The sequence below is a fragment of the Hemitrygon akajei genome, chromosome 4 (assembly GCF_048418815.1).
Source record: "Hemitrygon akajei chromosome 4, sHemAka1.3, whole genome shotgun sequence".
Taxonomy (NCBI): Eukaryota; Metazoa; Chordata; class Chondrichthyes; order Myliobatiformes; family Dasyatidae; genus Hemitrygon; species Hemitrygon akajei.
Window position 1 is genome coordinate 111,723,341 of NC_133127.1, and position 15,578 is coordinate 111,738,918.

General features: G+C 40.3%; 1 protein-coding gene across 1 annotated transcript in view; it reads right to left on the minus strand.

The window, feature by feature from the left end:
- The window catches only part of LOC140726596 (uncharacterized), a 45,321-nt gene extending 35,536 nt beyond the window's left edge, over positions 1-9,785 (minus strand). Inside the window, exons 1-2 of the mRNA XM_073043183.1 lie at positions 9,499-9,785; positions 9,301-9,394 (exon numbers count right to left, since the gene is read on the minus strand). Coding sequence (XP_072899284.1) covers positions 9,301-9,394; positions 9,499-9,756 — 352 coding nt within the window. The 5' untranslated portion in view covers positions 9,757-9,785. The remainder of the gene's footprint in view (positions 1-9,300; positions 9,395-9,498) is intronic.
- Between the last annotated feature and the right edge of the window lie 5,793 nt (positions 9,786-15,578).

Consider the following 15,578-nt stretch of genomic DNA (forward strand, 5'->3'; position numbering starts at 1 on the left):
GAGAACTAAGCACAGTACTCCATGTGGGGTCTGACCAGGGTCATATATAGCTGCAACATTACCTCTCGGCTCCTAAATTCAATTCCATGATTGATGAAGGCCAGTACACCGTACTCCTTCTTAACCACAGAGTCAACCTGCGCAGCTGCTTTGAGAGTTCCATGGACTCGAACTCCAAGATCCCTCTGATCCTCCACGCTGTCAAAAGTCTTACCACTAATACTATATTCTGCCATCATATTTGACCTACCAAAATGAACCACTTCACACTTATCTGGGTTGAACTCCATCTGCCACTTCTCAGCCCAGTTTTGCATCCTATCAATGTCCCGCTGTAACCTCTGACAGCCCTCCACACTATCCACAACACCTCCAATCTTTGTGTTATCAGCAAACTTACTAACCCTCTACTTACTCGTCCAGGCCATTTATAAAATCACAAAGAGTAAAGGTCCCAAAACAAATCCCTGAGGCACTCCACTGGTGACTGACCTCCATGCAGAATATGACCCGTCTAGAACCACTTTTTGCCTTCTGTGGGCAAGCCAGTTCTGGGTCCACAAAGCAATGTCCCCTTGCCTCCTTACTTTCTCAAAAAGCCTTGCATGGGGTACCCTATCAAATGCCTTGCTGAAATCCATATACACTACATCTACTGCTCTTCCTTCATCAATGTGTTTAGTCACATCCTCAAAAAATTCAATCAGGCTCGTAAGGCATGAACTGCCCTTTACAAAGCCATGCTGACTACTCCTAATCATATTATACCTCTCCAAATGTTCATAAATCCTGCCTCTCAGGATCTTCTCCATCAATTTACCAACCACTAAAGTAAGACTCACTGGTCTATAATTTCCTGGGCTATCTCTACTCCCTTTCTTGAATAAAGGATCAACTACCGCAACCCTGCAATCCTCCGGAACCTCTCCCGCCCCCATTGATGATGCAAAGATCATCACCAGAGGCTCAGCAATCTCCTCTCTCGCCTCCCACAGTAGTCTGGTCCCAGCAACTTATCCAACTTGATGTTTTCCAAAAACTCCAGCACATCCTCTTTCTTAATATCTACATGCTCAAGCTTTTCAGTCTGCTGCAAGTCGTCACTTCAATCACTAAGATCCTTTTCCATAGTGAATACTGAAGTATCCATTAAGTACCTCTGCTATTTCCTCCGGTTCCATACACACTTTCCCAGTGTCACACTTGATATCTCCTGTTCCTCCACGTCTTATCCTTTGTCCAGACTAAACTCCATTTCTCTGCCCATAATTGTAACTGATCCCATATCCTGCAATATTCTTTGCTGTCTTTCTCCTTTTTTGTGTCATCTGCAAACGTACTAATTAACCCACTTAAATTACTGTGCAAATGTTTTAGGCACCCTAGCTGTATATATGAGCTGCAGACTTTTGCACAGTGCTCTACATGTTTGTCAAAATCATTTATATACATCATAAGTAATAGGCCCAGCACTGCTCACAGACAGACAGCCTTCTACCACTACACTCTGTCTCCTCCAGCAATCTAATTCTGAATCCTAGCTATCAAGTCACTGTGGATACCATGTTTCTTAATGTTCCTGATCAAATTACCACGAGGAACCTTGTTAAATGATTTACTGAAGTCCATATAGGTGACATCCACTGCCCTACCCTCATCAGATATCTTGGTCACCTCCTCAAAAAAAAAGTGTTTAACAAAGAATTATTTGTAAAGCATGACCTACCCCACAAAAAGCCATGATGAGTATCTCTTGCTCCTCCAAATGTGAATTACTCCTTCCCCTAAGAATCCTCCCCAAGACCTTCCCTACCATCGATACGAGGTTCACTGGCCTATAATTTCCTGAATTATCTCTATTTCCCATTTTAAACAAAGGAATAACATTGGCTTCTCTCCGGTCCTCTGGAACCTCACCAGGGGCTATAGAAGATACAAAGATATTCACTAAAGCTCCAGAAATCTTCTTTCCTTGTCTCTCTCAACAACCTTAAAATAGATTCTATCAAGTCCTGTGGATTTTTCCACCTTAATGTTCTTCAAGAAGACACAACCCATCTGCTCCTTGATCTTAAACTACCTAGCATATCAGAACACCTCTCACTAACCTCACTATCCTCTGGGGAAAGGAACATTTCATTAAAACAAGACAGAACCTGGCAAATTTATTTAGGGAACATCTATTTCTGTTACATCTTTGCCCTGTGGGAAGCATTCAAAGGAAAATTGACAACAGTTCAGAGCCAATATATTCTTGTAAGGGAGGAGCAAAATAAGGTTTATTACCACTGAAATATCATGAAATTTGTTGTTTTGTGGCAGCAATACAGTAAAAGATAAATAACTTACAATAAAATAAATAAATAGTGCAAAAAAGGAACAGAGAGGTAATGTTCATGGGTTCATGGACTGTTCAGAAATCTGATGGTGGTGGTGAAGAAGTTGTTCCTAAAATCTTGAGAGTGCATCTTCAAGCTCCTATAACTCCTCCCTGATGATAGTAATGCTAACTCTCCCTTATGATAGTAATAATAACTCTCCCTAATGATATTAATAGTAACTCTCCCTGATGTTAGTAATGATAACTCTCCCTGATGATAGTAATGGTTTCTCTTTCTGATGATAGTAATGATAACTCTGATGAGAGTAATGATAACTGCTCCCGAATTATAGTAATGTGAAGATGGTGTGTTGCAGAGCCATAGAAAGCTACAGCATAGAATCATGTCCCTTGACCCATCCAGTCCCTGCCAAACCATTTAAGCTGCCTAAATCCAGAAACCCACACCCAACCCTCCCATCATGTCCATATCCAACCTTCTCTCAAATGTTGAAATCTGAATCACATCCATCACTTGCGCTGCCAGCACATCTCACACTCTCACCAGCCTTGCGGGGAACTAGTTTCTCCTCATGTTCTCATTTCATTTTAACCTTTGACCTCTAGTTGTAGCCTCACCTAATCTCATTGGAAAAAGCTTCTTTGCATTTACCCTATTTATACCCCTCCTAATTTTATATGTCTCTATCAAATCATCGCTCAATTATTTATGTTCTCGGGAATAAAGTTCAAATTTATTCAATCTTTCCTTATAACTCAGGCCCTCCAGTCCTGGCAACGTCCTTGTAAATTTTCGCTGTTTTCTTTCAGTCTTATTTTCATCTTTTATGTTGGTAGGTGACCAAAACTGCACGCAATACTCCAAATTAGGCCTTCAACATAACATCCCAATTCTTGTACTCAGTACCTTGATCTATGAAGACCAATGTGCCAGAAAGCTTTCTTAATGACTCTATCCACCTGTGACACAATTTTCAATGAATAATGCATCTGTATTCACAGATCCCTTTGTTCTATCGCACTCTTCAGTGCACTACCACTCACTGTGAAAGACCTACCCTGGCTGGTCCTCCCTAAATGCAACACCTCACACTTGTCTGCAGCAAATGCCATCTGCCATTTTTCAGCCCAATTTTCCAGCTGGTTCAGATCCTGCTGTCCACTACACCCCAATCTTGGTATCATTTGCAAAGTTGCTGATCCAGATCATTGATATAGATGATAAACAACAATGGACCCAGCACCAATTCCTGTGGCACTCCACTAGTTACAGGCCTCCAGTCAGCTACCACTCTCTGGCTTCTCCTGCTTAGCCAATATCTAAATCAGTTTATTACCACTTCTTGAATGCCGAGCGACTGAACCTTCTTGACCAACCTCCCATGCAGGAACTTGTTAAATGCCTTGCTGAAGTTCATAAAACCATAAGACAAAGGACCAGAAGTTGGCAATTCAGCCCATCAGCCATTTCATCATGAGCTGATCCAATCTCCCCTTTAGTCCCATTCCCCCACCTTCTCACCATAACCTTTGATGCCCTGACTACTCAGATACCTATCTATCTCTGCCTTAAATACATCCAATGACTTGGCCTCCACAGCCGCTCATGGCAACAAGTTCCATAGATTCACCATCCTTCGGCTAAAAATTTTTTTTCACATCTCTGTTCTGAATGGGCGCCCTGCAATCCTCAAGTCATGTCCTCTCGTACTATGTAGATAAGAGAGATATGTAGATATTATCCAGTCTTGCCTTTAATCAATTTGCCTAGTAACATCCTTAAAAAAATTTGTAAGATTAGTCAGACATGATCTACTACAAACAAAGCTATGCTGACCATCCCTAATCAATGCCTGTCTATCCAAATGCTCATATCTTGTCTCTTAGAATACCTTCCAATAACTTTCCCACTCTACTGTCCTGGAAGGTGAGGGGCCATAATGATGAATATTGCATTCTTGAAGCATCACCTTTTGAAGATGTCTTCAATTATGAGAGGCTTGAGCCCGTAATGCAGCTGTCTGAATTGACAACCTCGACAGTCGGTTTTGATCCTGTGCATTGGAGCCTCCAAACCAGGCAGTGATGCAACCACTCAGAATGCTCTCCATGGTGCATCGGAAGAAATGTGTTAGTCTTTAGTGACATTCTAAACTTCCTCAGACTTCTAATGAATTACAGCCATTGTTGTACCTTCTTCACGATTGCATCAATATGTTGGGCCCATATAGATCCTTGAAGATGTTGATGCCCAGGATACCAAATACAGGGAGTTGTCAAAGCAAGTCAAAGGTTGGATAAAGAGGGAAAAAGAAGCAAAATATTATGTACAGAGTACTAAGAACCAGGGATGCCCATCAGGAGTAAAAAAACATAGGGATACACATAAAAATGGAAATTAGGAAGACCAAGAGGTATCATGAAATGTCACTGGCAGGCAGAATTACCACAAACCCAAAAGCATTTTGGAAACACAGCGAGACTGATCAAGAAAGAATAGGACCCATAAAAAAAGGACAGGGAAAATTAGTGTGTGTAGCCAGAAGGCACTGGTGAGGTTCTAAATTAATGCATTTCATTGGCATTCATAAATGAAAATGCCTTTGTAATTGGATAACTCATTGAAGGGAAAACTACTTAAATCTCCATCAATAAAGAAGAGGTACTTGGATGTTTTTGCAAGTTTAAAAGTGGATTACACTTATCCTCAGCCTCTGTGGGAGAAAATGGAAGAGATTGCTGGGGTTCTTGCCGAGATTGTCACACCCTCACTGACCACAAGTGAGGTTGCAGATAACTGGAGGGTAAATTCTAAGGGACAGAATTAATGACTAATTGGAATGGCAGGGTTTCCAACATGGTTTTGTCAAGAGCATTTGAACCATTTGATTTAGTTTGTTGAGGTAATAGAATGTGCTAATGAGAGTGGTGCTGTGGATGTGGTTAAGTGGACTGCAGTAAGGCTTTTGACAAGATCCACCGAGAAACTGGTCCAAAAGTTAGAATTCACAAGATCCAGAGCAATTTGGCAAATTGGATCCAAAGTTGGCTTGGCAATAACAGACAGAAAATAATGGTGGAGAGTTGTGATTGGATACCTGCGCCTACTGACATTCCACGGGATCAGTGCAGGGGCACTTACTGTTTGAAACATGCATTAATCATTTGGAGGTGACATGATCAGTAAGTTTATAGTTGACACTTAGATTGGTGTAGCTGTTGACAATGTGGAAGGTAGTGGGGCTACAGAGTGCTATCAATGTTTTGGTGAAATGGGCTGAGAAAATTTGAATCTGGATAAGTGTAACAAGATACATTTTGGGAATACTAATAATTGGAGTATTGAAGAAAAGTGAGTCCTTGTGGTGCAAGATCATAGATCCCGAAAAGTGGTAATGCAAGTACATAATGTTATTCAGAAGGAGGTCTTCATTACACCTCTGAGTGCAGAAGGTTATGTTCCAACTTTATAAAACTTTGGGCAGCACTCAGCTGGAGTAACGAAAGCTGTTTTGATAATCACATAATCGGAAGGTTATGATAGCACTGGAGAAAGTCCAGAGGAATCCACTCGGATGTTGTCTTAGTTACATTATAAGGAGAGACTGGAGAAACTAGGTCTGTCCTCCCCGGAGAAAAGGAACTTAAGGGGAAACATTATTGGGTTATATAAAACTGTAAGCAGAATACATAAAGTAGACTGCAGGAAGTCTTTCCCCTGATCAGAGGTGAATAAACCTAGAAGTTTAGGGGAAGTGTAAAGAAATTTCGAGGGGAGTTGAGGAGCCCTTTCTCACCCAGAGCGCGTACCTGGAATGCACTGCCAAAGACAGTAGCAGAAGCAGGCTCACTTACTGCCTTTAGGAAGTATCTAGAAAAGCTTATGAATTGTCAAGGCATTGAAGGCCATTGAGCAAGTGCTTGATAAAAGGTGGCCACTAGTTCATGGCCATGCAGTCTGTTTTGATTCTGTATGACCGTTACATCCAGGTATAAGCTAAGGCAAAAGGGTTAAAGAATTCTACCCTTTTACTTCAATGTACTAATATGATCTCTATATATGGTAGCTGTGTCTTTCACTGTACTTTAGTTGATCCACATAAATGTAAGACTAGGTCTGAGGCTGGGTATCCTGTTGCAAGTTCTTTATCTCCTGTCATTCCAAGTGATTCATCTCCTTTCCACCATCTACAAGGCACAAACAATGAGGCTTGTTCTCTCCACTTGCTTGAATGAATACAGCACCAAAGCTCTCAAGAAGCTCTACATTATCCAGGACAAAGCAATCGACATGATCAGCTCCTCATCAATCAACATTCATTCCCGTCACCACTAGTGTACAGTAACTGCAACCTGTCACCAGTTAATTGCCCACACTTGTCCAACAGCACTCCCTGAATCTGCTGCATCTATTGCTGAGAAAGAGATTGGCAGCACTGTACAGGAATACAGCCACGTTCAGATTTCTGTTCAAACTGCACAATAGCCTGTCATAAAAATATCAGCTTCACCACTGTGGGAGCAATTTCACCAAATAGTCTGCAGTGACTCAAGAATCACCATCACTTTCTCAAAGGCTTTTAGGGATCATCAGTAAACACTGGACTTGCTAGTGATACCCAAATCCTGAAAATGAAATAGAATAAAATGAAGCCATCATTCAAATTTTATCCAAGTGTTTGAATCTGTTAAACCAGTTTAATAACACAAAGGGAATTAAACCATTTATTCTTTCCAGGTGTTTGGAAATTTCTAAAAGCTTGATGTACAGTGCCTTGAAAAAGTATTCAGCCCCTACAACTATTTTCACATCTTATAAATTTAAAATATATTGTAGGATTTTTGAGCTAAGCTACAAAACATTGTGCATGTCAAGTCAAAAGAAAAATTCCAAAACCTGTCAACAATTTACTAAAAATTAAAAACCAAAATTGTGAGGCTGAAAAAGTATTTATGCCTTTTGTAATTGCAATGGTAACTTCTCTCAGGTGCAATATTACTTTGCCAACTCACCCAATTTGTTGATGTAGAAAACTGGATTATCTGTTTTCAATGAACTTTTAAGAATAAATACCCTCTCACTAGGTAAGGCCTAACAGTAGGGTAGATTTTCAACAGACCAAACCAAAATGAAGACTAAAGAGCATTCAAGACAAGTCAGGGAAATTCTAACAGAGAAACACAAATCTGGCTAAGGGTACAAGACCATCGAAAAGGCACTGAACATACCTCAGATCTCAGGGCAGTCATGAAAAGTGGAAAAAAATATAAAACCACAGCCTAGGTCAGGCCACCCCTCTACACCTCGTGGCCAGAGCAGTATGGCTCTTGTAAACGAGGCTACTGTGACACCAATGGTCACTCTGAGTGAACTGCAGAAGTCAGTGGCTGCAACTGGAGATGAAGATCATGGCAAAGTGTAACTTAGAAGATACAGTAAAGATATGGAAGAAGGTCTTGTAGACAGGTGAGACTAGATTAGATTTTGGCCTCAACACAAGCAGCGTAAATCTAATACTGCACATCAGCCAGGTAACACCAGCCCTACTGTAAAGTACGGTGGAGGTAGCATCATTCTATGGGGATGCTTTTCAGCAGCAGGATTTAACTGGAAATCTGATCAGGATAGATGGGAAGATAAATATAGAGAGTAAATGGATTAAAATCCTGCTAACCTCTGCCAAAAAGCTTAAACTGGGAAGGAAGTTCACCTTTCAGCGGGAAAATGGCCCAAAGCACACTGCTAGAGTTTCAAATGAAGAAAATTGATATCTTTGAGTGGCCCGGTCAGGGTTCTGACCTTAAACTGATCAAACATCTCTACAGAGAGCTCAAGTTTGCTGTCCAACTTTACCCCCAACTAAGCTGGCACAGCTTGAGCAATTTTGTGAGGAGGAGGACAAAACATTGTGCAAAACTAATAAGGACATCCAAAAAGACTATTGGCTGCATTAGCTGTGAGAGGTGGTTCAACTAAGCACTGAGCAAATGGGGATGAATACTTTTGAACTGATAGTTCAGTTTTTCATGCTTTACAATTTTCCCTGATTTTTGTGCTCTACTGTGAAAAAAAGGCACATGTGATTCACAAATAAAAATTATCTGTTAAATTGATCAGAATCTCTGGTTGTAACACTCAATTACATGAACAAGAGGCAGGGGGTTGAATACTTCTACAAGGCACTGTGTATTTTTATTGGAACGTTAGAAAAGTACCATGGACTACAGGGGGAATTACAAGGTTTTGTTGCGTCATGATAAGGGAAAAGTATTTTAAACTTCACAATGGGGAACTACTTTATTTAAAAGTAAACAGAAGCAAGACAATTACTCTCTGGTAGAATTTTCTATTTGGCCGAGTATAATCTGAGTTCAAGAACATCTTTTCCAATTAAAGTCAGCAAACATCGACTGCATAACGTTTCTTAATGTATATTAAGAACCATCTTGGGAGGTACTAATCAATCAGTTTTATGGGCATAAACACTTTAAAGCTCTGAATCATATTTCAGATTACCAGTTAACTTTCCATGGCACAAGACAATGCATCGTAACGCAAGTGGTAAGATTATTTGTTTCAGATGAGCAATATCTGGATCAGGACAATGGTCTCTGGAGACAATAGGAATGTTATGCATTTTATTTGCACTAGCTGAATCATTCATATTCCACAAGCTTGTAATAATATCTAGTTTATTTAAATATATACTTGGAGGTTCCTTAAACACTTAAAAAAAATAAAACATGATAGGGTAAAATGGGGAACAGACAATATCTGGAAGTGGGTGAGGTTCTGATTCCAATATAATGTGGTTTATTCTAAATAAAGTCTAACAAAAATTCTTCTGCTAAAACATAACATTTAGATTACACTGTCACATAAATTGTCAATTCACTCAAATGCAAATTTTTGTATACAGAATAAATCCAAGGCTTATCTCACATGCTCACACACAAACCTCGTTCAAGAAGGGACCTCCTTCCTCGAAATATTCGTTTTCTTTCTGTTGATTTCTCCCTGTCGTGTATGTTTTTCTCAAGAGATTCACCAACCTATAAAGAAAAACATGTAATTTTAAAATATTCAATGTATTACAACAGATGAGAAGAGATTTGATTTGAGCAATTGCAATTCTTCTGGATTTAATTAGCTGTACCTGATTTAATGAAGTGTTCCAGTTGGTTGAAACACCCTGGCTCATCCTCATCAATGCTTGCAAGTAATCCCCTTGGGACCTGTACATTCCCAAATCCTCTTTTAGAGCTGATATTTCTGCTTGTAGAGCACAAACTTGGCATAGAGTTACTGCTGTTATGTAGGCCATCAAGAAAACTGCAGAAGTTAGGATGAAGGCAGAGCAAATCAAATTTCTGTGTTCTGTGTGGTATTCTTCCCTTTGTTGTAACATCTTCATCCCACTTTTCAACTGCTGCAGCACAATAATCCGTTCAGCTTGGCGAACTTCACAATTATTCACATAGTTGCCATTTGCTTAAAGTTGACTTTCTCTGTAAAGTTTTCAAGTTCTGCAGTTGCACACAATTATACCACTGCACAGTTTGAACTATAATTAAACAATGATTGATCTGCAAGATACTTTCTTCCTAATACAAACTCCACCTCCTTTGAAGACTCCTCCCTTCAAATATAACTTCCCCAATTTGTCCAGCCAATCTTGTTGTGTGTCATTTATTGCCTGCAACACCTTTCTTTCTTGACCATTTTGGAATGATCTTAACCTTTACATACTGTTTGAGTTGACTTTCACCCGTTTTGACATTTGACAGCAGTAAAAACATCTTAAATGCCATTTTTTAGCCAAAATTTGATGACTTTTCCTAAAGTGACCCAAAATGCGCAAAAATGAAAATATTTAAAAATGTTATACTTTTGTACAGGTGCTACAAGCTTTTGTACATTGAGGCTATTCTGGGTCAAATTTGACCGGTATCTATTGAAATAGATTTTAGATCTCTGAAACATTAATTAAGGATTAATCACCCATTTATTAATGTCAGATAGGCTATTTATACATTCTAAATAGATCTGTGGTTCAAAATTTGGTATAGACACTTGTTATGAGGGGATTCTTGGGCTGGGTCACGGACCATACTGTGAAGGTATAAAATATGAACAGGTTGCCTGGGTTAATTGATTGGAGGTGACAGCTATCTTCATTCTTACTATAACTTGCCATGGAAAAAAGGATTTGCCTTTTGTTTTGATGACCCTGCGACTAACAAGCCAGTTAATAATAGTAATTATGATGTTTAATGCTACGCTATATTTCAATTTGCCATTCTCTGTATAGTGGCTTTTCTCTTATAAATGTTGTAATATTTGGAGAGGGTCAGGCCCTTCTGGGATGTCAGTGGATCTGGGAAGTAGTGACAATGTACGAGATCCTGCTGAGCTACACATTCACCAGGACGCAACCCTCTGTCTTTCCTTGTTTGTTCTTACTGCTCTGAATCCAAGGGCTAATCTTGCTAAAGCTTCTGGGGTTGTAGTATTCCCAAAAGCTTTAGAAGATGTTATCTGACCTATTCAATATTTACAGCAATCACTGTGGATTTTCAGATATGGTCCTCTTGGGATTGCTCCAATTCACAATCAGGACCTCAAAGATCTGTGACTGTAACATCCAGAAAGAATAGGGTAGCATAGATAAAGGCATCCTTGAATGGCAAGCTGTCCTTACTGTCTGAAGCCAGTCCAACACAGACATTAACTGACTCAATATCCCAAGACTCATCATTGTACTTTCAAAGGCAATATGACAAATACAATATGGATTAGACAATAGGTGTACCTTTGATAATGGTGCTGAAGGCATGAAAATTGATACAAAAAGTAATTGGATGCTCCTGAGAGAGGTGTACACTACTGTATCACTTTCCACTATGGCAAACAGATCAAACTATCAAATATTTATTTATTGACTTCTGGGCCTTCAAACTGCGCTAATCACAGGACAATTTACAATGACCAATTATCCTACCAGCCAGTATGCCTTTGGAATGTGGGAGGAGACCGGAGCACCTACGTGGTCACGGGGAGAAGGTACAAACTCCTTATAGACAGCATTGGAAATTGAACCTGGGTCACCTGTACTGTACCACTACACTACCCTATACCTTCTAACTAATTGCTGAATGTATTAACATGAAATGAAAAGTAAAATATAATTTGTTTCATTGTTGCATTGTAAAACCTATATAGGTATTGGTCAGATCACATTTGGAGTACTGTGAGCAGTTTTGGGCATATCCAAGAAAGGAGGTGCTGACGTTGGGGAAGATCCAGAGATCCAGGAGAATGACCTTAGGAATGAAAATTCCTACCAATTCCTGCCAGTTTGGAAGAGAGCGAGAGAACTCAGCACCCAGCAAATGAAGGAGCACAAGAAGCAGGGCCCCGTCAGTGGATGGGACCATGGGAATCAGCATTCAGAGTTACAGGCTGAATCATGGAACTTCCACATTTTGTCATAGTTCACATTTTGCCTAATATCACTAACTTTAGGTTATTTAATGATTTCAACATATTTATTAAAGTTTACGGGGGATAGAGAAGTGAAGTGAAAGCAAGGAGGCCAGAAGTGAAAGGGTAGATGAAATGGCCTTGGTAAGCAGATTAAGGAGAATAATCGTAACTTTTATAAACATATTACAAATAAGAGTTTAGCATGGGAAGGGGTAGGAGCACTCAAGGATCAAGGGAGGAATCTTGTGCGTCAAGCCAGGGGATATGAGTGCACCAAGGAGAAAGATGTGAAAGCTGGAGAGTTATGGGGGAGGTGTGTTGATATCCTAGAATATGTTTATATCAGGAAGGAAGAGGTGTTAGATACTGGCATACATTAAGGTGGACAAATCCCCAACACCAGATGTGATCTATTCCAGGATGCTATGGGAAGGAAGGGAGTCGATTATTTCATTGATAGTTTCAGCTGACATAATAAAGCAAATGTTGTTCCCTTACTGAAAAAGGTTAGTATAAACAAATGAGGAAACCACCAGGCCAGTAAACTTTATATTGTGGTAAGGAAATTACCAGAAAACAATTCTAATGAAGAATAATTATATATACGTACTTGGAAAGGCAGGAACACATTTGGGACAGTCTGCATGGCTTTGTGTGGGGGGAATCCCACCTTTCAACTTTTTTACTAAGAAAACTGAAGACAGAGCAGTATTCGTAGTAAATACAGACTTTGGCAAGGCTTTGACAAGGTCTGGGTAAATTTTTCAGTTGAAATCATGAGGGATCCAAGTTGTGTTGCTAAACTGGATTCAAAATTGACTTGATGACAGAAGGCAGAGGGAAATTGTCAAGAGCACTTTCTTCCTCCTATTGGAGGAGTGTCCTGTAGGGATTGCTGCTGAGACCTTAGTTGCTTGTGATATACATAAATTACTTGGATGAAAGCAGACATGATCTGATTATGCCAAAGTTACAAATATCAGAGGAGCTGCAGATAGTAAAGAAGGCTGCCTAAGGATGGACAGAAAGAAATTAGCTGGAAAATTGTGTGAAGTGATAGATGGAGACAAGTATGAAGAAATGTATTTTGAGATATCAAATACAGGCAGAACATATAGAGTAAATGGCAGGGAGATCAGGAATTTTGATGTACAGAGATGCCTTGAGGTGGAAGTTTATAGCTCCCTGAAAATGGAAACACAGGTGGAGAGGGTCATGAATGAAGCATTCAGTATGCTTGCCTTCATTGGCTGGGCAATCAATATAAGATTTAAGAAGTTATGTTACAGCCACACAAATACTGGTTAGATTGCACCTGTATCACGTACAGTTCTGACTGCCACACAAATACTGGTTAGATTACACCTGTATCATGTACAGTTCTGGCTACCACACTTAGGATGTGGTAGCAACAAAATATTTTTGACGATGCTGCCTGGAATGCAGGGCTATAGATAGGGCAGATAGACTAGGATTAGTCTCATTGCAGTAGAGGATGCAAAGGAGCGACCTGATAGATAATTGAGTCATTAATAATATTATGAGAGGCACACAATGGATAAGGCTAATACAATGGAGGTTCCAACCTGTTTTAAACCATGGACCAACACCTTTAAGTGAGGGGTCTGTGGCCCCAGGCTGGAAACACTGCTTTAAAGGGAGATTGGTGAGGAAAGGTGCAGTGGGATCTGAGCCTAATGCAGATGAAGGGCATTAGCAAAGTTACAAACAGCATAGATGTTTGGAGCTGTAGTGCCCACTTCTCTGCTAAGCTTTCTAATAATATTGGTTAGTGTTAATTTATTTGCAGTCATATTGGATACAAAAAAAGCCTTTGGAGTATCTGTAAATATACAGATACAGTTAAGAGTGTGGAACGAGCTGCCATCTGACATGGTAAATGCGGGCTCACTCTTAAGTTTTAAGAATAAATTGGATAGATACATGGATAGGAGTGGTCTGGAGGATTATGAGCTGGGCGCAGGTCAATGGGACTAGCATAATAAAGTTTCGGCACAGACTAGAAGGGCCGAATGGCTTATTTTCTGTGCTGTAGTGTTCTATGGTTCTAAGACCATCAGACCATAATACATAGGAGCAGAATTAGGCTATTTGGCCCATCGATTGTGCTCTGCCATTCAATCTTTTCTCTCCTCCTCAGCCCCACTCCCTGGCCTTGCCCCATAACCTTGCCTCCAATCAAGAACCTATCAAGCTCCACCTTAAATACACCCAATGACCTGGCCTTCACAGCTGCCTGTTGTAACAAATTCCACAAATTTACCACCCTCCGGCTAAAGAAATTTCTCAGCATCTGTTTTAAATAGACACTTCTTGATCCTGAGGCTGTGTGCCCTTGTCCTAGACTCCCTCAGTATGGGAAACATCCTTTCCACAAGTACTCTCTCCAGGCCTTTCAATATTTGAAAGGTTTCAATGAGATCCACCCTCATCCTATGAAATTCCAGCGAGTACAGGCCCAGAGACATCCAAACATACCTTACATGATAACCTTTTCATTCTCGGAATTATCCTTGTGAACCTCCTCTGAACCCTCTCCAATGCCAGCACATCTTTTCTTAGAGCTTTTCACAATTATCAAGGTGAGGCTTCACCAGTGCCTCAGCATCACATCCCTTCTCTTGTATTCTAGACCGCTTGAAATGAATACTAACATTGCACTTGTCTTCCTCACCACTGACTGTACCTTCAAATTAACCTTCAGGGTGTTCAGCACAATGACTCCCAAATTTCTTTGCATCTCAGATTTTTTATTTTCTCCCCATTTAGAAAAGTCTGCACATTTACTTCTACTACCAAAGTGCACCACCATGCATTTTCCAACATTGTATTTCATTTGCTACTTTCTTGCCCATCCTCCTAATCTGTCTAAGTCCTTCTGCAGCCTACCAGTTTCCTCACACTACCTGCCCCTCCACCAATCTTTGTATCATCTGCGGACTTGGCAACAAAGCCAACGCCTCACTGGCAGCCAACCAGACAAGGATCCTTTTATTCCCACTCACTGTGTCCTGCCAATCTGCCAATGCTCTAACCATGCCAGTAACTTTCCTGTATAATACTATGGGCTCTTAAGCTGGTAAGCAGCTTCATGTGTGGCACCTTGTCAAAGGTGTTTTGAAAGTCCAAATATATAACATCCACTGCATCCCCTTTATCTATCCTACGTGTTTTCTCCACAAAGAATTCCAACAAGTTCATCAGGTAGGATTTTCCCTCAAGGAAGGCGTGCTGACTTTATCCTATCTTGTCCGGTGTCACCAAATACACCATAACCTTATCCTTAGCAATTGACTTCAACATCGTCCCAACCACTTAGGTCAGGCTAACTGGTCTATAATTTCTTTTCTGCTGCCTTCCACCTTTCTTAGAGTGGAGTGACATTTGCAATTTTCTAGTCCTCTGGCACTATGCCAGAGTCCAACGATTTTTGAAAGATCATTACTAATGCCTCCACAATCTCTAACACTACCTCGTTCAGAACCTTAGGGTACAGCTCCTCTGCTTTGGTTAACTTATGTACTCTTAGGTCTTTCAGCTTTTTGGGCACCTTCTTCCTTGTAATAGTAACTGCACTCACTTCTGTTCCCTCGCAGCCTTGAACATCTGGCACACTACAAGTGCCTTCCACAGTGATTTCTGGCTCCCGTTATTATTTCTCCCGCCTCATTTTCTAGTGGTCCTATATCCACTCTCATCTCTTTCACTCCTCATGATTCTTTTAGTTGC